Below are 21,842 nucleotides of genomic sequence, written 5' to 3'. Positions count from 1 at the left end.
CTCTCTCTTCTGATTTCTTCTACTAAACCAACAGCAATAGCATTCTTCATGACCTCAGACAAGAATAACATAAATACAGGCAATAATTCGGCAGAAATGCATCACACATACTGTACAGTACTTCAGGATAAATACATGATGTATTTCATCATGACGTTTTCCTTTTAGGTTGCCATGTAGAGAAGAACTTTTTTTTACATTCTCTAACGACGGCAGATTTCTTAATCTAGGAACATTTCTTGATCTAGAGGCCACTGAAGAACAATTTAACGTCAAGTTACAGTACTTCCAAGTGAGTAGAAGAAAACTTCAGAGAATCTATTATATAGAAAGTTGAAGTTCACCATGTTTGACAGTATGTGAAACGTCTGTGACTATACATAGTATATAAAGCTATATTTTTATTATAAATAAGTAGTATTATAAATAAGGAAAAAACACACTGATACTTTAACATTAAGTATCTAGCAGAATATTGACCAACATTCAAGTAATTCAAATTCAAATATATTTGTATAACGCTTTTAACAATGAACATTTTACAGAACATCGCACAAAAAGTTAATATAAAGATTAATGTAATGCAAAAAATTATGATTAATATTAGATATATCTAAATGTGTTTGTATTTATCTCCAATGAGCAAGCCTGAGGTGACTGAGGTGATTGTGGTGAGGAAAAAGTCCCTTGGATGGTAAAGAAAGAAACCTTGAGAGGAACCAGAGTCAAAAGGGAACCTCATCCTCATTTGGGTGTCACTGAAGGGTGTGATTATAAATATACAGTCTGACAAATGTTGTATTGATGAGTAGTTTGTTGTCCTTAAAGACCACATGTAGTTGGTCCTCTTAGAATGTCTGAATACTTCATGAAGCAGCGTCCAGCTGAAGCTGGTACATCTCTAGATGTTACAGGATCCTCACAGGGTCAGCCTCATTTCAGTGAAGGTCCAAAATCTTCATTGCACGGAAGACAATCAGAGCTGGACCAATGTCTGGTTGCCTCAGGATGGGTAAAAAGACGGAAGCAGTGGAAATAAGTTAGCGTAGCTGCTGTTCAAGTCAAGTCAAGTAGCTTTTATTGTTCATAATATTAGCAAGCACTAGATGTGCATGTATTAGAGCACTAGAGATTATTGGAAGTATTGTGTGTACACAAGAAACTAAGAATCTTTCAATAACTTTTTTTTACCATATAAGAAGATTAAATGCTGAGGTTAGGCTAGTGTCTTGGAAATCAATATACATTTTGACACTTCACATGGGAAAAGCTGATTCGTCACTGGATCAGTAGATTAAGGATTTGTTTTTGTTTACAGATATCTGATTGCTTCAGATAGTAACTAGATTTGTAAAGTTCGTCGTGACAAACTTTGATGTTGGCTTTGACGAGGCAAGTATTTGCAAAGGCAGGTGCTTTTTGGAGGCAAGTGGACATAAGGGACAGTGTTACTTTTGGAGGCAAGTGGACAGAAAGATAGGGTGCCAAAACATTTGGAGGCAAGTGGAAACGAGCATGTGACGTCATCAGAATGTTCCCCTCATTGTTCTGAGTGTTTTGATATGTCACATGTCCATGTTGCAAAAAGTTTTTTGATTTTGCATATATTGGGGGCGGGGCTGCGGCACAACCGGAAGGCCAGTCGGTACACCAATTTAAACCTTTGTTCAGAGTATCACCCTAAAGGAGCTGGCCGAGTTTGGTGTAGTTAGTTTGAAAGCTTGCCGAGTTATAAACCTCCAAAGTTTATAATGGGAGTCTATGGGAAAAAAGGCCACTTTGAGACCCGGTACCGGAAGTACCGGTACTCGGATCGCTTAGAAAAGTCATAGCAAAAAACTTCAGACCAGCGTCTACAACATATCCGAATTTAGTGCATGTGGCTCGAAAGCCCTAGGCCGCATTAAATTTTATACATTTTTGTCTAAGCTGAAATAGGAAAACAGAATGTTGGCTTCTACAAAGCTACATAATAATTCAAGAAAAGTGTAGGTACAATATTCATTTCACACAGTGAATGTTTTAAGGAGGCGAAAGTTCAGTGAAATTATTCTCTTAAATTAGCATTAAATTATTACAACCGCTCCACGGATGTGTATAAATCGGCCGATATAATATTAGCTTTCTGGTACAGTACACACTCAGGATTGTTAGAAACCATTAATAAAGTGCCAAAGTGCCATTGGCTGTCTGGATTAGCCAACTAAATAAAAGTCTCTGGCTGATTAAATAGAGTGTAGATACAAAAGTATGTGGACACCCTGTTCATTTCAGCCAGATTGTGCTTGTCGAACATCCCATTCTTTGCTGATGTAATAAGCTTCACTCCTCTCAGAAGGCTTTCCACTAGATGTTGGAGCATGGCTGTGGGGATTTGTGTTTATTTAGCTACAAGAGCATTTGTGAGATCAGACACTGAGGAGGTCTCGGGTTCAGTCGGATTTCCAGTTCAACCCAAAGGTGTTCAGTGGGGTTAAGTCAGAATCAGGGCTCTGTGCAGGACACTTAGGATTTTTAGCCTTCGTCAACCTTCCGGCTGTGACCGTATAGTGTAGTGTTTATCACGCTGTGAACAATAGCGTCATGAGGATTATAACATGAAAACATCTAGCCTTGCTCTTAGTGTGCAGAACATCATGAGAACATTTAACTTTCATTTTCACCTTTAATAAGGTTCTGGTTATGGATGTTAAGGCTGTCCAGAGAACAGACTAACTCAATTGTCGAATTGCAACAGAAATGTTACTCTCTGTATGTACGTTATTTATTCATTCATTCATTCATTCATTCATTTTCTACCGCTTATCCGAACTACCTCGGGTCACGGGGAGCCTGTGCCTATCTCAGGCGTCATTGGGCATCAAGGCAGGATACACCCTGGACAGAGTGCCAACCCATCGCAGGGCACACACACACACTCTCATTCACTCACGCAATCACACACTACGGACAATTTTCCAGAGATGCCAATCAACCTACCATGCATGTCTTTGGACCGGGGGAGGAAACCGGAGTACCCGGAGGAAACCCCCGAGGCACGGGGAGAACATGCAAACTCCACACACACAAGGCGGAGGCGGGAGTCGAACCCCCAACCCTGGAGGTGTGAGGCGAACGTGCTAACCACTAAGCCACCGTGCCCCCTACGTTATTTATCGATAAATAAATAGAATATAATAATGATAAATGTTCAGATTAACAGATTTTGCTGCACTGTGTGAAAGAACTCTTGAAAAATCGCTGCATGCGAAGCCATATTTCCAAAATCCATATTTAATTAATAGAGTAGTTTCCCTCGCAGAAACGCTGATAAGACTTTTTTTTTTCTTGCTATATGTGCTGTATAGGCTATTCCTGGAAGCTTCTAATCTTAGCTTCGTACATTTACACCTGGCCTGTCTCTCTAAAGATTCAAATAAAATAATGGGGAGATAAAACGCTAGGTGAAGGGAAAAGGAAACACCTCTAGAGAGTTCGTTACGTGTTTAAAGGTCGGCTTAATTGCAGTCTGATATAAGTGCGTTAGTCAGTTCAGTTATTCCATAAAGCTTTCATTTGCAATTCATTTACTCAGTAAAGCTTCATGAAGAACGTTCTTTGACCTTGTTTTCTACTTGAATTAAATGTAAGGCTACACAAAATGTTTCCCCTGTTCAATTACAGAACTCAAATATTTGTGGATTTAATGTAATTGTAAACTAAAGCTTAAATATTCCACTCAAAACAGATCAAATCAAAACTAGATTTGTAAAGTTTGTCGCGACAAACTTTAATGTTGGCTTTGACGGTGTAAGTATTCGCAATGGATGGTGCTTTTTGGAGGCAAGTGGACATAAGGGTTAGTGTTGCTTTTGGAGGCAAGTGGACAAAAAGCTAGGTTGCCAAAACATTTGGAGGTAAGCGGAGACAAGCATGTGACATCATCCAAATACTCCTGAGGGAGTTCCCCTCATTGGGCTGATTGTTATGATATGTCACTTGTCCATGTTGTGCTAATTTTTGATTTTCACGTGACATCACGATACACGTGAGGCAGTTCCCCTCATTGTGCTGAGTGTTTTGATATGTCACATGTCCATGTTGTAAAAGGTTTTTTGATTTTGCATATTTTGGGAAGTACCAGTACTCGGATCGCTTAGAAAAGTAATATCAACAATCTTCAGACCAGGGTCTACAACATATCCGAATTTGGTGCATGTGAAAGCCCTAGGAGAAGTTACTCTTGGTAAATTTTTGTCTAAGCTTAAATAGGAAAACAGAATGTTGGCTTCTACAAAGCCAACATAATAAACAGAACTGTAAAAACCGTAAGAACCATTTACATGAACCGTGGGTATGAGTCAAGAGAAAATATGTCACTAAAACAGTAAAGAACTACAGTACAGCAAACGCTTGACCCTGAGACAATGAAAAATGAAAAACGTCTATACATGTATTCTATCCAGGATATATAACCTCATTCCATTCCAATATTAAATACTTGATAAATCTACAAATCAACCAATTAATAACTTTTTTTTTCAGCAGCCATGATAGACAAAGTCATATCACATTCATAACACATTCAAAACCACAACTAACCTCCATATGCTCATGTCAACATTTTTAAAAACGTCCATTTTCCCGTCCATTTATAACCCATTTTATTTTTATGCAACGCTTCAATTTTATCGAACGAGCTAAAAATAACATTGATTCACATGTGTGAATTATTGTTGGATTGCACATAAGAGCCAAGAAATATTTCTGCTCTGACTGCTTATTGATTCCCAAAGTCAGTCATCTCTGCTCTAATTTTATCATGAAAAGGTCAGCTGAACAAGCCTTGTGGCGCTTTAGAAAATAAATTGAGTTTAATCGCTAATGATGGTTTGGGTCAGATTTATGTTAATTCCACCAGATTAAATTCACTGATGGGACAAACCGCTCAGTCGGTCAAATAGTGCCTAATTTTCTCCACAGGCATGCGGCCATTAGCATGCTGATCGTTCCTGTGGAGGATCGATGGAGAGCCTGGAGCTCCAATGTCTTCTAAAGATGCATTGAAACTTCGGTGCTCTCCGTCGCAGATATTCTGACGTCATTATTGTCCTGTTTGATATGCAGCTTTGAGCACAAAAAAAATTTAGCAGGCCTGCAGAACTGCTGGAGATTTAAGATTAGATGACACTTATCTGTCTAAATCTCGAATGAATTAATCCTGAATGCCTGAAGGTAAACCTGACGTCCTCGATCGAGAGAGCAAATCACGATGCATAGAGCGTTCGTGAAAGACACGAAAGAGACAGAGAAAGCTGAAGAGTTTTTTTTTTTTTTGTTGACTTTCTTTGCAGAGGTTTTGCTTGATGAAATTCTGCTCCTGTGTGAAATGTTATAGGCTGTGTATCTGATTCATGATAAGTCAACCGTCCTACTGTGATTAGAATGATTTAATTTCAGTGCAGTCATTAATCCCCTGCTGAGATCGACTGCAGACTGCAGTATGAGTGTGTGAGAGTGTGTGTGGGAGGTTATTCGGAGGAAGTGATGCGATGCTGAGATGCTAATGGTCACCATGTCGCCCCGTGTGTGTCTGTGTGTGTGTGTGTGTGTGTGTGTGTGTGTGTGTGTTCTCACAGTATATACTGCAATATATTTCAAGCATGATGCAAGTTACTGTTAGCGTCACTCTTAACTCTTCACCAGGGTTATAACTGGACTTCTGGTCAGAATGGGATTTCATCATACGGTTCAGCTAACAAGGCTATGAATCAACATGGCAAAAATGTATCTTTCCTAACACCCAGTTCATCCCACACCCAGATTTAGTATATTGTATATAGATGAGATTTCAGAAACAGTCTCCTGCTTCCAGAGTTGTAAGACTTCACATAAGTCACTTTATTTAATGATGCACAAAAGTCACAATTCATTTGTTGCATTGAATTTGCATGTATATTTAATTTATTCATACTTACATCAAACGTCATGAGAGGTTCCTGTTTTCATTAACATTATAGCAGCTAGATGCAATCTTTCTCTCTTTCTTTGTTTTGGACCAACCACCAAACCATCCTGAACATTTTCTTGTTCATGTTAATCGAGACTAAATAAACGTCTCCTAAAAGAAAACTTCACCTCACAAATATTTTATCCATTCAGGTGGCGCGTAGGGGATACACATCATTACCGTATATATGGCATCATTATAAAAACGTCAAGCATTCAACAATATCATTGTGGAAAAGTAATTATCAATACAGCAAATTCATTCATTCATTCATTCATCTTATATCGCTTACCCGAACTACCTCGGGTCACGGGGAGCCTGTGCCTATCTCAGGCGTCATCGGGCATCAAGGCAGGATACACCCTGGACAGAGTGCCAACCCATCGCAGGGAACACACACACACTCTCATTCACTCACGCAATCACACACTAGGGACAATTTTTTTCCAGAGATGCCAATCAACCTACCATGCATGTCTTTGGACCGGGGGAGGAAACCGGAGTACCCGGAGGAAACCGCCGAGGCACGGGGAGAACATGCAAACTCCACACACACAAGGTGGAGGCGGGACTCGAACCCCGACCCTGGAGGTGTGAGGCGAACGTGCTAACCACTAAGCCACCGTGCAGCAAATTTATAGCATTAAATCATAAGAATATATTCAAAGTAAATGGGATGGAGTCTCATGCACAGTAAATTCTAACATTGATATCTGTAAATAGATGGGTGTTTTTTTATGTTAAAATGCTGATCTAGTAAAAGAGAATGTATATCTAGTTTGAGCATTTGTCCTAGATTCCTACCCTTTGACCATTCTGTCCGTGGAATGGAATTCGACTTATAGGAAAACTCTTAATCTCACGTTTATGGGTTTATGGGTTTAAGCCCCATGTTGGAGGCAGTGGTGGCTCAAGTGGTTAAGGCTCGGGATTGTTGATTGGAGGATTGGGGTTCAAGATGCCACTGATGGGCCATTGAGACCCAAGACCCTCACTGCTCCAGGGGCACTATATCATGGCTGACCCTGCACTCCACTCCAACTTCCAACATTGGGATATGCAAAGAAATAATTTCACTGTTCTGTAATGTATATGTGACATATAAAGGAATCTTCTTCTTCTTCATATAAGCTTCATATTAACCACCGCTGTGAAGTGGGACATGCCAAAGACTTTGAATGTTGAACATGGAAACCCCAAATCAATTGCAAATTCCAATTTAAAAAAAAGTTAAACACATAGTGCTTCGTCCATTAAGGATTTAATGATATCAAGGTCGCAACCTGTTACATGGATATGTAGCTATTACTGTATAGTACACTTCCATACCTTAAAATAGAATGTACATGTATACAATTGGTCATGCATGCTTTGAGTTCTGATACATAAATTATTAAATGTATTATCTGATGGATAAAATTGATAGCTGGTTTCATAACATATACACAACTATAAGCTATAAATGAATAAAAAGCATCCTGCCCCTGCCATGTGTCTGTGTGTGAAGTTTGCATGAGATGATGAGATGTACCTTAATCCTTTATTAATCCTTCTTAGGAGCAATTCAAGTACATTGTCTTGGTCAAGATGTTCTTCGTCTAGCATATTCTTCTTCTTCTTTTTCTTCTGTTTCTTCTTCTTCTTCTTCTTCTTCTTCTTCTTATTATTATTATTATTATTATTATTATTATTATTATTATGAAATCCTACTCACACAATAAATACAACTACACGTTACTGTCTATTATAGCAGTACTAAGTAATTACATACAGGTAAAGGAAAGAAGTAAAAAATACAAAATTTTGTATCCACAGTGTCCCCTGTCTTGTTCCATGAGTCTTCTGATGTAGACTCCAAGTTCCCTATGATCCTGTGTAGAAAAAGCAGTGGATGGAACGTGAAAGACGAGAGTATTTACTGTAAAGGAGCAGAGAGAGGAGCCAATAAAAGAACATGCCTGTATTTTGAATGAAACATGTTTGATACCCATGATCTTTTCTCATAGTTTTATGGAGAAATATTTAACCGTGATATTGTACTCGTAGATCTTCTTCTACTTTCAGATTTTCCCGTTAGCCACAGCGAATCATCTGTATCCACCCAACTCTATCCTCAGCATCCTCTACTCTTCCTCTTTCCTTTTGACCTCTTAACTGAGCTCCAACTCCAACATACTACTACCAATATAACCACTACCGGCATGTTTAGGTTTGGCACGTTAGGTTTTACACCGGATGTCCTTCCTGACGCAACCCTCTCTATTTATCCCGGCTTGGGACCATAACAGGAATCACTCATTTGCGACTCCTGTGGCTAGATTCTTTTTGCAACTGTAGAAAAATACCATAAAGATGTGTGTTTTCCAAAGATTTTTTTTAATCTAAAAAAACAGATATTGTAGATTTGTACTTAAAACCGGCTGCTGCTGTCCAGAACGCTTATTCACAGTATGCTCACTACAGGCAGAGAGAGTATTTATGTATAATTTCACTATCTGATGTGACTCAGAAGATTACAGGCTCCATGTTGAGTCTAGTTCCTCTGTTTCTGTCATCGCAGGGAGTTTTTCCTCAATATTGCTCCAAATTTACATCGACCTTGCTGTAAATGTCATACAGTATGTTCATCCCCATTTATGTAAATAGAGACAATAAAACACTTCATCATGCTTGTTGAGTTTCCTGATGGCAGGTGAGAGTATAAATAAGAGGTAGAGGAAATGTCACAGTCGCTAAACTAATAATTTATGTTTCACAAGTATAAAAAATTCAAGAAATTAGCACCTCTGTGTCACAGATCCAGGATCCCCGGTTCAATCCTGAGATCACATGATAATTACGCTTCCTGTTTCATGAAGGTTTTTCTCCTACTTCCTAAAAGCATGATAGTAGCTATGTTTGATGGACTGGCATCTCATGCAAGGCTCCAGCTCTGAAGTTCATAGAAATTCATATTGGGGAAAAATGTATTGTTTAAGAAAATAACATAACGGTTAAAAATATGTTTCTCACAAAAACTGAGCGCAAAGCTTTGACCTGGACTTTATAGTGATACTGTAACATATAACTGTAGCTTCATACAGGATGTGAGCTAAGGGTCTCACTTCATTATTCTTGAATGTGTATTTAGTTATTCATGTTATGTTCATCCATGATTATAGACATGAACAAGTGTTCATGAACACTTATTCATTCCCACCTATTTCGCCAGAGGCTGTGGGCTGAACATCGTCTCAAATCCACTTATCATCTTCCTCTCCTCAATTAATAAAATACCGTCTTGCCCGAGAAGCTCTTTCAAGCAGGAGACAAGTCTTACATGTTAATCATTCTAAGTGTAATGTTTGGGTCCTAATGTATGTGTACACACTTCAAGCTACAGCTCAATATGCTTAAGTGTATTGTTAACAATTACACTCCGTCTGGATCGGATATTCTTAGACAATCTTGACATCCATTCAGAGTTGGCTCAGCCAGGCAGGAATTTCTGTACTAGAGAAGACATTTGCTAATTGAAAGCTTAACTGAGTTCCTAGAAGTCTACAATACACTGAAAATCATGTGATAAAAAAAAAATCTTTTGTTTTCCTGTAACAGCTTGACATGACAGGTTTTATTTCTCTTATATCTCTTATACAAATTTGCCAACAGAAGCTTTTTATTAATTTATAGTTTATAGTTGTAGATATAGGGGGGCACGGTGGCTTAGTGGTTAGCACGTTCGCCTCACACCTCCAGGGTTGTGGGTTCGATTCCCGCCTCCACCTTTTGTGTGTGTGGAGTTTGCATGTTCTCCCCGTGCCTCGGGGGTTTCCTCCGGGTACTCCGGTTTCCTCCCCCGGTCCAAAGACATGCATGGTAGGTTGATTGGCATCTCTGGAAAATTGTCCGTAGTGTGTGAATGAGAGTGTGTGTGTGTGCCCTGCGATGGGTTGGCACTCCGTCCAGGGTGTATCCTGCCTTGATTCTCGATGACGCCTGAGATAGGCACAGGCTCCCCGTGACTTGAGGTAGTTCGGATAAGTGGTAGAAGATGAGTGAGTGAGTGAGTGAGTTGTAGATATGTTACAGAGGACCTGGAGGAAATCCCCAAAGCACTTTGAGAACATGCACAACAACTATCAAGTCACCATCTCTGTAATGTAAAACCATTTATAATATTCTAGATTCAAGATTTTGAAAACTTTTGTTTAAAAAAAAATCAAAAATTAAAAACATTTCTGAACCCCTCTGTATATAAATGTTTTCCTCCTTTACTTTTATGTAACACTGTGTAACACTGTTAGAACTGCACATACACTTGTTAAACACAATAAAACACATAATAAACACCTGATAAACACAATAAAAAATACAATACTATAAAAATAATAAACACAGTACCATTTTTTTTTCATGGCAAGCCAACACACACAAAACACACACAAAACACACACACATACACACACAGTCACACACACAATCACACACACAACCACCTATCTAGCAACACACAAAACACACAACAAAATTCCCCATTTTTGGGGGGAAGTCGTGGCCTAATGGTTAGAGAGTTTGACTCCTAACCCTAAGGTTGTGGGTTCGAGTCTCAGGCCAGTAATAATACCACGACTGAGGTGCCCTTGAGAAAGGCAAGGCTGTCGATTTACATTCTTTGTTTTTGTAATACTATTCTTTGTCTATTTCATTTTCTACCGCTTATCCGAACTACCTCGGGTCACGGGGAGCCTGTGCCTGTCTCAGGCGTCATCGGGCATCAAGGCAGGATACACCCTGGACGGAGTGCCAACCCATCGCAGGGCACACACACTCTCATTCACTCACACAATCACACACTACGGACAATTTTCCAGAGATGCCAATCAACCTACCATGCATGTCTTTGGACCGGGGGAGGAAACCGGAGTACCCGGAGGAAACCCCCGAGGCACGGGGAGAACATGCAAACTCCACACACTGTCATGATTCAGCCCGGACTTTTGGCCATGTGCTGTTGTTGTTGTCACGTGTCTGCCCCGCCTTCGTCTGCTCCTCCCTGTTTCTTCACCTGTTCCTAATGTTGTCATTGTCTTAATTGTATTTAAGTTAGCCGCGTTGCTGAATGCAGCGCGGATCACTAGTTGCGTGTAGCCCTCGTCATGTCTAGTCCCTGTTAAATGTCGTCAGTTGTATTGTTTCTTTTATCGTCATTTTTGTATATGTCTTCTTTATTTATTAAACCCCCTTCATTTGAAGCTATCCTGCGTACGGGTCTGTCTCCTTCCATCCCGGTTGTGACACACACACAAGGCGGAGGCGGGAATCGAACCCCCAACCCTGGAGGTGTGAGGCGAATGTGCTAACCACTAAGCCACCGTGCCCCCCTTTGTCTATTTATTTTCTATTTTTCTTCTATCTTTTAGGAAATGCGGCATCGCCCCGCCCTTTTTCCGGTGAAGGACGCCGCTCCAGTTCCGGTTCCGTCCGAGGAGGGCGTCGCTTCACTTCTTCCGCGGGGGGTGCTGCAGGCCCAGGGCGATGGACCTTCCCACCCTCCCACACTTGGTATTCTGGACATCAGGACATGAGTCTGGCTGCGGTGTGTCGGGGTTGTGTTCGGCCCTTCAGCTCGGCTGTGACGTCATTCGGCCCTTCAGCTCGGCTGGGGATATCGCTCGGCCCTTCAGCTGGGCCATGGAAGTCGCGTGGCCCTTCTGCTCGGCTGAGGACGTCGCTCGGCCCCTTTGCTCGGCTGAGGACGTCGCTTGGCCCTCGCTGCTGTGCCACTGTGAGCCTTGCTCCCCCACCGGCCTCGCCGTGTGCCTTGCTCCCCCCACCGGCCTCGCCGTGTGCCTTACTCCCCCCATCTGCCTTCGCCGTGTTCCTCGTTCCCCCATCTGCCTTCGCCGGGTTCCTCATTCCCCCATTTCAAGTTAAAAAAAAATTATTTTAATTCATGTTGTATGTGGTTGTGCATGTGTCAAATAAAATCTGAATAAAAATTCTATTTTGAATAAGTAAAATTTGAATAAAATGAGGGGGGCACGGTGGCTTAGTGGTTAGCACGTTCGCCTCACACCTCCAGGGTTGGGGGTTCGATTCCCGCCTCCACCTTGTGTGTGTGGAGTTTGCATGTTCTCCCCGTGCCTCGGGGGTTTCCTCCAGGTACTCCGGTTTCTTCCTCCGGTCAAGACATGCATGGAAGGTTGATTGGCATCTCTGGAAAATTGTCCATAGTGTGTGATTGCGTGAGTGAATGGAGTGTGTGTGTGCCCTGTGATGGGTTGGCACTCCGTCCAGGGTGTATCCTGCCTTGATGCCCGATGACGCCTGAGATAGGCACAGGCTCCCTGTGACCCGAGGTAGTTCGGATAAGCGGTAGAAGATGAATGAATGAATGAATGAAATGAAAATTCTATCCATTGGTAAAATACATCAGTGACCAAAGACAGCCAAAAAGCAGTCAAGTGAAGGACAGCTTTCTGCTCGTCTTTTTTTCTCTGTCTACATCTGACCTTTGTAGAATAAACACAGTGCAGAAGTTCAGAATAACATGGACTCGAAGTTATTATAAATTCTTTCCTGAGTTGAAATCTCATAAGGATCAACACTGCCATCTTCTGCTTAGTATTTACAACTACAATCAACAATTCGGTAGAAAGACTAAGGACTATAAAAAGACTGAACCATTATGTGTTGGATCTTTCTTTCTTTCTTTCTTTCTTTCTTTTTTCTATTTTTTTGTATATTTCACACATTAGCACCTCCTCCTCTGCCTCAATTTCCCATCAAATTAATCTTGTTAAGAGAATAATCTTCTCTTCTTTATATTGACTTTATTTATATTCACCTATATTACTGCCCCTTAGGATTAATTAATCCTTAGGAATTATGAAATTATACCAATTTTGATGAAAGTGTCTGCTATTTGCTATAACAAACGCATTTTTTATTTTTACTTTTTCACAAAATTAACTAGGAATATGTATAAAACAAATATGAACCACTTAACACTACACACATCTTTACAAGGCAGTTTTACTGTAAAGCACATTCATGCCAGAGATCTTATAATTACTCTTCAGATAAAAAAAAAAACCCAACCAGAATATTTTCTTTTTCTGGCAGACCAAACTCAAGCCAGGTTTCAGCCAAACAGATAGAATTTGCATCTCATTCATTCATTCATTCACTCACTCATTTTCTACTGCTTATCCGAACTACCTCAGGTCACGGGGAGCCTGTGCCTATCTCAGGCGTCATCGGGCATCAAGGCAGGATACACCCTGGATGGAGTGCCAACCCATCACAGGGCACACACACACACTCTCATTCACTCACGCAATCACACACTACAGACAATTTTCCAGAGATTTGCATCTCATATCATGTAATTAAAAAATAACAGGGACAAATTAAAACAAATTTGTATTTATACACAAATATGTCCGTCTCCATAACATCTGTTTATAATAAAAGAGCAATTAAACTTCCCATATAAACACTTCAGTTTGTATGACTTTTATCAACTGCACAAACACTTTCACGCTCTTCATCAGAATCAGAATCAGGTTTATGGGCCAAGTGCGTTGACACACACAAGGAATTTGGTTCCAGCTGTTTGTGACTCTTAAAAGTACAGACATAAATAACACAATACTATACAAGACAAGACAATACAGACTATACAAGACAATACAGATGTGATACAACAGACAGTATGAGTATTAAATATGAATACAGAATATATGACTGATCAGTTATGTACATAAAGTGTGAGAGTACATGGTAGTGCAAATAACAGTATTGTGCAATATTATGCTTTTTTTTTTTTACAATATACAGCAGCAGTAGTGTGTAAAATATACCAGATGTTGTGATGACTGAGTTCTGACAATGCAGTACTGTCAGTCATCACATCACTCGTATATGTTTATAGCACATTTCCTGCTTTTCTGGTTATTTTATTACACCCTGGAGATTCACTACACACCTACAAATGTACATAAATATCTATTTTACACAGGATATAACTCATAAAAAGACTTGTATAACTGTAGACGTAATAATTAGTCAAACATGAAAAACAAGTCAGAGAATTTAGGATGGAATATAAACAATGTAGACGGAAATGCAAGAAGCATTGTATCCATACAGAAACACATCGTAGCTTTAAACAGGAGTCCATAGATGTTATCAGAGGTCCATCCAATCCTTCTAATCCAGATGTTGCTTGTTTTTTATTTGATAAGAAGCATTATGTACTTTATGATATTTGCTGTAGCGCCACATGGTTTGTTAAGTGAACAGAGAAAGCAAAAAAATCGAAATAGATTTCATCTGAAAAGGATGGACATGGAAATTAAATTTTGTTGCAAACATGTCATGAAGTTTTCAGTTTTTTTGGCATTTATGACAGTGAAAAGTAAAGCTATCATTTATAGATATCAAGTTTTCCACCACAGGATGGTCTTCACTACACTGGAGGTTACTCTTTGAAGCTTCTTCCTAACATGACCAGCTGTAAGAGGAATTAACTTGTTTTACAGACATTTTACAACATTAAATATAACTATATACGCTCTGTCATTCTTAAATGAAATAAACACTGGTGTTGTTGGACAACCTTGGAATTTCCATTTTTTATATATTTTGTCTTTGTAAAGACAGAGAAACAGATGCTTCTCCTGATATCCTGACCTCTTCTCCTCTGGTTAATCCATCCTGATGCTTGACTTCTGGTTTAAATTTCATCACTAGGAAATCTCTCACTGCTGAGACTCCATCAGAGATTGTAATGGATAGCTTGGATCCTCTCAAAGTTTCTTCCTGATATCCTCAGGGAGTTTTTCTTTACCACCGTCACCTCTGGCTAGCTCATTAGGGATCATTTTAATAATGCCCACATATCTGTCCGACACCGTCATATACTGAATCTGGCAGAGAAAGGATTAGAGGGAAATGAAACTGCCTCTTTGGTAAAACAAACATGCTTGTGCTCATTTTGAATGCAAGACACGCACAGGTGCCATTTTATGAATTTCAGACGGATTCCATACTTCAAGCGGCCGGTTGGAAATACCTCATTGCACACTGGATCCAGAACAATTCGAAATGGCTTTAATACATCACTCGTGTTTATGGCCGAGTACGTACAGTCTCGGTCGTGTAATAATGACACCTGGTCGGGACTGCTGAGATCCCATGTTCATTAGCTCTGAATGAGTCACAGAAATACCATCTAGTGGAAAGAATTCCCATGAATCATGTAGCATAATGTCCTGTTTCCACAAATGCTGACAGACAAGTGGAACCTAAGACACAACCACTAAAGTCAAAAGTCTAAAATAACCAAATCCCTAAACCTAATCCTAAAAAATTCAAACACACTGTAACTGTGATTTGAATTTATTTATTTATTTATTTATTTATTTATTTATTTATTTATTTATAATTAAAAGACAATTTTAACACAATAATACTAAAATAGTTATCAAAATGTTAAACCACATAGTAATAAACATTAAAACTATCAATAAATGTTGAAGTGAGATTAGCTAAAAAGTGTAATTTAATTTAAACATTTTTTATTTATTTGTTTGTTTGTTTGTTTATTTATTTTATATTTCCTGGGTTTGTGTGATGTTAGGTATCATGAATTCATCTACAACTGAAAAGTAATTAGTAATTTTATGAGTGAACGCGTGGATTAATTAATGAACGTCTTTTTAGGATAGCGGGCAATATAATAAAATGTTTATCCTCACTAATTTGTACCAATAAACAGAGGCTTCATGATGCCAGAATGAAAACGAATCAATAATGTCGCAAACCGGCAGCTTAGCACAGCAGCAACCGTCGACATACGGCAGGCCTCTGTTTTGTACAGCAATAGTCTCTGGCTATAAACATTGCTAACGCAGGTTGCTCGAGCGCTTGTTAATAAATTAGAGCTGTAACCTCGCAATAAAAAAATGGGTATAGCGGATGAAGCAGAAAGGACACTGTTCGTGGGCAACTTAGACTCTCAAGTCACAGAAGAGCTTTTATTTGAACTGTTTTTACAGGCAAGTTGACGGTTATTTCCTTATTAGCGTGTTAGCATGTTAGCATGTTGCTTTGCTTAGCAACCAACAATAAACACGAACGCCGATAATTATGGTTTTATTAAATAGGGAATATTTGATTTATGAACACTTTCTGCTTGAGTTTGTTGTGTGTATTATGGACAATACTTGGGTTGTAACCTTTACTTGCTTAAACTTACTGTTTTATGTAGCTAGCTGCTAAGAGCTAGTATCATCGGTTGTTTATATCTAGCTAATATTAGCTAATCTAGACAACTAGATATTTAGATCTATATAGAGGCCTAAGTTTTGTTTTCATTGCTGTCATTTCGACATTATTGCAGGATTTTTTTTTTTTTTACACTAATTAATTATTGTTCCCATCTTTAGTGGCAGGTTAATAGCAACATCCCTGGATTAGCTGGTACTCTTTCCTAGTGCTAGTCAGACATTGGTTGATTGAGGAATCAACTATAATATATTTATTATTATATTCATATTATATTCACCTAGGTTGCTTTACGACCCAGAAACGGTCAATTTAAACAAGTAATGATTCAATACTGAATGATTTAACACGTTACTTATTCGATGCGATTCATCTCAGATACAGTTCGATTCAGATTCGAACCAATATGATTCGGTTCAGTTAAATCGATCATCTATCGAAGTATGTTAGTTTTGCAACTACAAGAAACGAAAAATAAAATAACTGTTTTTATTTTGTCTTCATTTATTCTTTCCTCAACTCTTATTCTCTCTCAAATGAAAGGAACAGTGATTTTTGCATGAATCTTCAACACCATCATCAGTTTTTAACAATTTCTATATCGAATTAGCCCTGTACGTTTGTTTATGACTGTTGGATTGCTCTTCCAATTCATATAGTTTGTTCCTTTACATCCCGATATTCAGTTTGTCTTTGTATTGTATGTTTTCTGTTGCAGGCTGGGCCTTTGATCAAAGTAAAAATCCCCAAAGACAACGAGGGGAATTCGAAACAGTTTGCCTTTGTGAACTTTAAGCATGAAGTTTCTGTCCCTTATAGCATGCAGCTGCTAAGCGGCATCCGACTTTATGGAAGGCAGCTTAACCTAAAGTTCAGATCAGGTAGGAAACATCTCATTGTTTGGTTTAAATATCTGTATTTAAATAATTTTGTTTTAATATTATTGAGTTCTGGGTATGTGACAGGCAGCAGTCACAATAATCAAGAAAAAAGCCCTGCGAACTCTCAGAACCCCAGTCCAGCTAACACACCTACTCCCCATGGTGCAAGGTATTATTTACAAATCACATCTGGATAAAATAAGCAACACTCTGCAGTGTTTTCCACATGGACTGATGATTGTCTGATGTGCAACAGGTACGACAGGACTCCAGATCATATGGGCTCTCCGTCATACTCTCCTCCTCAGAGCCTGCAGAGGTCTTTCTCTTCACCAGAGAGTCTTCAAAAGCAAGCAGTGGTGAGTGCTGTTATTTTTGCACCTAAACACTACTACTTAGAATGTCACTAAAGAGCATGTATAGGCTTGATGAAGCTGTCAAGAATAGACTGATCACTTATTCGTAATGGTAAAATGCTGATCCCATAGGTTTCACTGAGTATTTTAAGGATTAACTATGAAAGCCACCCGGGAAAAAAAAAATCGGTAGATCGTAGATAGTATGAAGTGATTATGACTTAAGCTGTGCACAATTCTGTACACTATTCAAGTCTGGATTAATTTTTTTCCACACAATCTGGCAGTTGGTGTTCATTTCACACTTGGCAGTTGTTCTCATAACGACTAAAACACGACAGGGCATGCCGTTAAAGGAAATTAATAATGTTTTGTTTGATTTAATACTATACTTTTTAAAAAATTAATTAAAAGATGCCACATCAACTTAGTTCCTGTTTTCACTTACATAGCAGTTAGGAACAGTTTCCCCTTCACCGGCCTTGATTTATTTCTTTCTTGAATTTGATAAGCTTAAAAAATATCAGCTTATTATATTTCTAAGATACTGAAAAGTAGTCTGTAGTGAAGACTTTTCTGCGCCAGGAAATGTTGACAAATCACTGACACTGGAGAACGGAAAGTCGTGTGTTCGAAACCCAGGCCCCCCTGAGAAAGGCCCTTAGGGTCACTTGCTTAGATGTATGAACTGAGGTAAAAAACAAAACAAAGCAAATCGTTCTGGATAAGGCCGTCTGCTGAATGCCATAAATGTAGATGTTCTTTCCTTTTTGTACAGATGAACAACATGTGGCAGATGCAGAGTCAGCAAATGCTGCAGTTGGCCAGTTCCTTTCAGCTCGGCATTCAGCAGCAGCTCAGAGGTGGCCCCAGCATCCCATGGCAAAAAGATGGCCCTGTCCATTGGAACCAGCGACCCACCCACCAGCAAGATGGCGGCACCGGCAGCCACTACGGACGTGAGCAGCGGCACCGGAGGGATGGCCACAGAAGCGACTTCTACCAGCACGACGACCGTGGAGGAGGCCGAAATCGAGATTATCCACCTGACCGACACAGAGAGTCCAGAGACAGACACTGGAGGAGATACTGATGACCTGGTGAGAAGGTCTATATTCAAAATGCTGTCAAGCAAACCAGCAATTTTCTTATGTTTTTTTTATTACTTTTTTTAACCCAGTGTTGTTGTTTTTTTGTAATGTATTATACAATAGTTACAAAGAGTTAAGCAAAAGAGATGAACATTTTACGTTTTAACATGAATGTACAAGAAAATGAGTTCTAATCATTTGTGCAAGTAGCATATAAAACAGATTTTAAACAGATAAAACAGGTTCTTTTTTTAATTAACTTCAGATTTCAGTCTCAGGGTGCAGCTCCCAGTCTGTCCGATGTCTCTAATTGTTATTTTACTACAATAATTCAGTGGTTTTGTATGTTCATTTTTACACCAATTATTGATGATTTTAATTCAGGTCATTTCTTGAGGCTTCTAATGACTGGCGGCAGAGACGTGACTTCAAGTGTGCCGAATACTTTAGTAATTTAAGGCCATGACGTACTTTACCAGCAGGGGATGTACTTTAGAGCAGCTATATTGAGAAATAGACAGTGTAATTTCTCAGGAGTTTTTTAACAATCACATATTGAATTCTCTGGTGTTTTTTAATTTTATTTTTTATCTCTTTGGAAATGTTTCTGTTGGAAAAAAAAACCATGTATATTATGTGCTATAAATTTCTGCAATGTAAATACAGCTTCATTTTGAAGGTATGATGAACTGTGGTGGTGTCTCGTCATTCAAGCTTCATTCATTTGCTACAAACATAATGATGTTTAAAAAAAAATACTAAATAATGCAAATGTGGTTTTAACTGGACAGATTCTGATACTTTATCTCTTTAGCTGCTTTTAAATACATTTCCACAATTTTTAATCAAAACATACTTTTTTTTTTAAATAGAGGATTTTCTGCTTTTTTAGCCAAAACAATAAGGAAAGGTCTGATTAGATATTTTATTATTATTATTACTTAAATATCTCAATTGATGAGCGATTCCTTTTTTTCCTCGACGCCTGTTAGGATATTTTTTTAGTAACACTTGCACATGTGTACTACAGTTTTACTCGTGTTGGAATTTCAACAGTTGGTCTAATTAACGTAGACAGGATGTACTTGATTAGACAAACAGACAAGTTGAAACTTGTCCAGATACCCAATCAATAATTGAGTCATATAAAGAACAAATTAATTCTGGGTAATAAATTTTAGGACCAACACAATGCAAAGGAACATCTTGATGTTTGTAATGATGGGGTTTCTGTGACTTTGTATAGCTTGATTAAGTCTAGTAATGTGTGTTAATTTAATTAGGAAAGGCAACAGGGTGGGAAGTGTTTATTTTGGAAGCTGGATACATCTATTCATATTCATCAACGGATGGGTAGATTTAGATTAATAGATAGATTTAGATGGATAGATATTAAATTACATTTTTGAGCAATTGAGGGTTAAGGGCCCTTCTCAGGGGCCCAACAGTGGCAGCTTGCTGACCTGGGCTCGAACTAGCAACCTTCCAATTGGTATCCCAACAACTTAACCACTAGGCTACCACATGGATGGACGGTCGGCCGGATGGGCATCTTTAAATATTGATCTGTTTGCTTAATCTCACTGAACATTGTGATAATGTGCTCCTGGCCTCTATGGTAGCACTCAAAATCCTATCGTATCTGAGCAGAGGCCTTAATCTACCCTTCCGAAAGCGCTTATAACGTGTTAACAGCGGCTCCCGTTGTGCGATCACGTCGTTTATCCCAGCAAAGCCCCGTGCACCAAAAGCGGAGGCATGTTTGCAGCCAGCACATTGAGCTTCTTTGTATCTCCTCTCATCTGACGAGGATCAGGTTGCACCCCGATGCCTGGAAGCACTGTTTAATGAGGAGCGGTTATCCGGTATCCGCTGTTCAGGCACTGTACTAGGAAGTATCTGGACGTTGTCTGACAATTTAATTGATTGAGCTGCTTGGCGTCACAGGATTATACACCCTGTCAAACCAGAAATAAACTCCAAAACACCCAAGCATGGCCTGATAGGATTCAAATGTCTAAACCTACCCAGAAGCGATTTCCTTTCAACAGAGTTAAAGTTTTATTGGCATTGTGTTTGACACAAAGAAATTGCTGGGTGACCTCCCAAAGCAAGAGCATTAATAAAAATGACAAACATTCCCAATGCATCCATCAAGGACCCTAAAGAGCTCTTCAGGTTGCTCATTAAAGTTTATCTATGTAGAAACCTACAAGTAGTTATCTTTTTAGAAAATATTTGCAGTACAACCTGTTTAGCAAGCTAGTACCCTACAGGAAACCCTGGCTCCTCAACTCTGGTCGAGTAAAACATAGCAACACACTCTGTTTTTTTCTGTTTGTATTAGAAAGAAAAGAAAAAGTTCTTTACTAATCTACTCTACATATAGTACATATCTACATAATCTGCAGACTTGAGATTTGAATAGCTTTCATTCCTAACAAATCTAAAGAGTTACTAATCGTGACAAGATCTTATTAGTAAAATATTAACATTCTTTGTGTGTTGGTATAGTAATGCATTGTCATGCATCAAAACACAAATGAGAAATGAAAAAGTAACCAAAAAACATTTGCATTGTATTCGTTTGTATTGTCGGAACGATCATACTCATGATATTTAAACGACGTGTTGCTCTGTTTATTTGTTTCCTTGGTGAAAGTGTAATAATTGTATTACACTACTTATTAATACAGTCTATTTAAGAGCTGGTTCTGTAAATTTTAGTTGAGTAAAGAATTACAAGATTTGTAACTTCATTATGGATTTAAGCTGTTCCACATTCACATAAGGAAGTAAAGAAAGTTCATCTACCATGTCTGAATTCATGAAATATTAACATATTGATATTAATATATTGCCTTCCAACATCAACATGGCATTCAACTAGCATACTGCTTTAGCTAACTAATAGAAAACCAGCTGTAAACATAGACATGACGCAGTGAAATGGGTTAGTGAATTGTATTCCACAAAAACCACATTGGATTTCAACACGCTGTCTACAGACCAGATGAACACAAATGTTGCGTAAGGACTAATTGGAGTCTAAGAACTGCATGTGCCGTACCTTGAAGTTTGGTCTATTATGCTTTAAGGACTCGCCAACAGCTACAGTTCTACACCCCGATGTCTGCTCTTTTGTATTAAGAACACAAAGACACAATCTGGACCAAACCCAGAGACAAAACTTCATTTGTGACTAATACAACTGTCGTTTTTTGGTCTACACAGAAGACTGTTAAATACG

At 38.9% G+C, this 21,842-nt stretch overlaps 1 protein-coding gene across 1 annotated transcript; it reads left to right on the top strand.

Annotated features, from left to right (window-relative positions):
* The first annotated feature begins 15,860 nt into the window (after positions 1-15,860).
* Positions 15,861-19,274, top strand: rbm7 (RNA binding motif protein 7). Its single transcript, XM_060878301.1, has 5 exons — positions 15,861-16,035; positions 16,983-17,145; positions 17,230-17,314; positions 17,402-17,504; positions 18,280-19,274. Exons 1-5 carry the CDS (start codon positions 15,943-15,945, stop codon positions 18,592-18,594), a joined length of 759 nt encoding a protein of 252 aa, XP_060734284.1. The 5' UTR covers positions 15,861-15,942; the 3' UTR covers positions 18,595-19,274.
* Positions 19,275-21,842: the final 2,568 nt, after the last annotated feature.

This window comes from Tachysurus vachellii, chromosome 9 (genome assembly GCF_030014155.1).
Source record: "Tachysurus vachellii isolate PV-2020 chromosome 9, HZAU_Pvac_v1, whole genome shotgun sequence".
In the NCBI taxonomy this organism is placed as follows: domain Eukaryota; kingdom Metazoa; phylum Chordata; class Actinopteri; order Siluriformes; family Bagridae; genus Tachysurus; species Tachysurus vachellii.
This window is presented reverse-complemented; position numbering and strand designations above follow the sequence as displayed.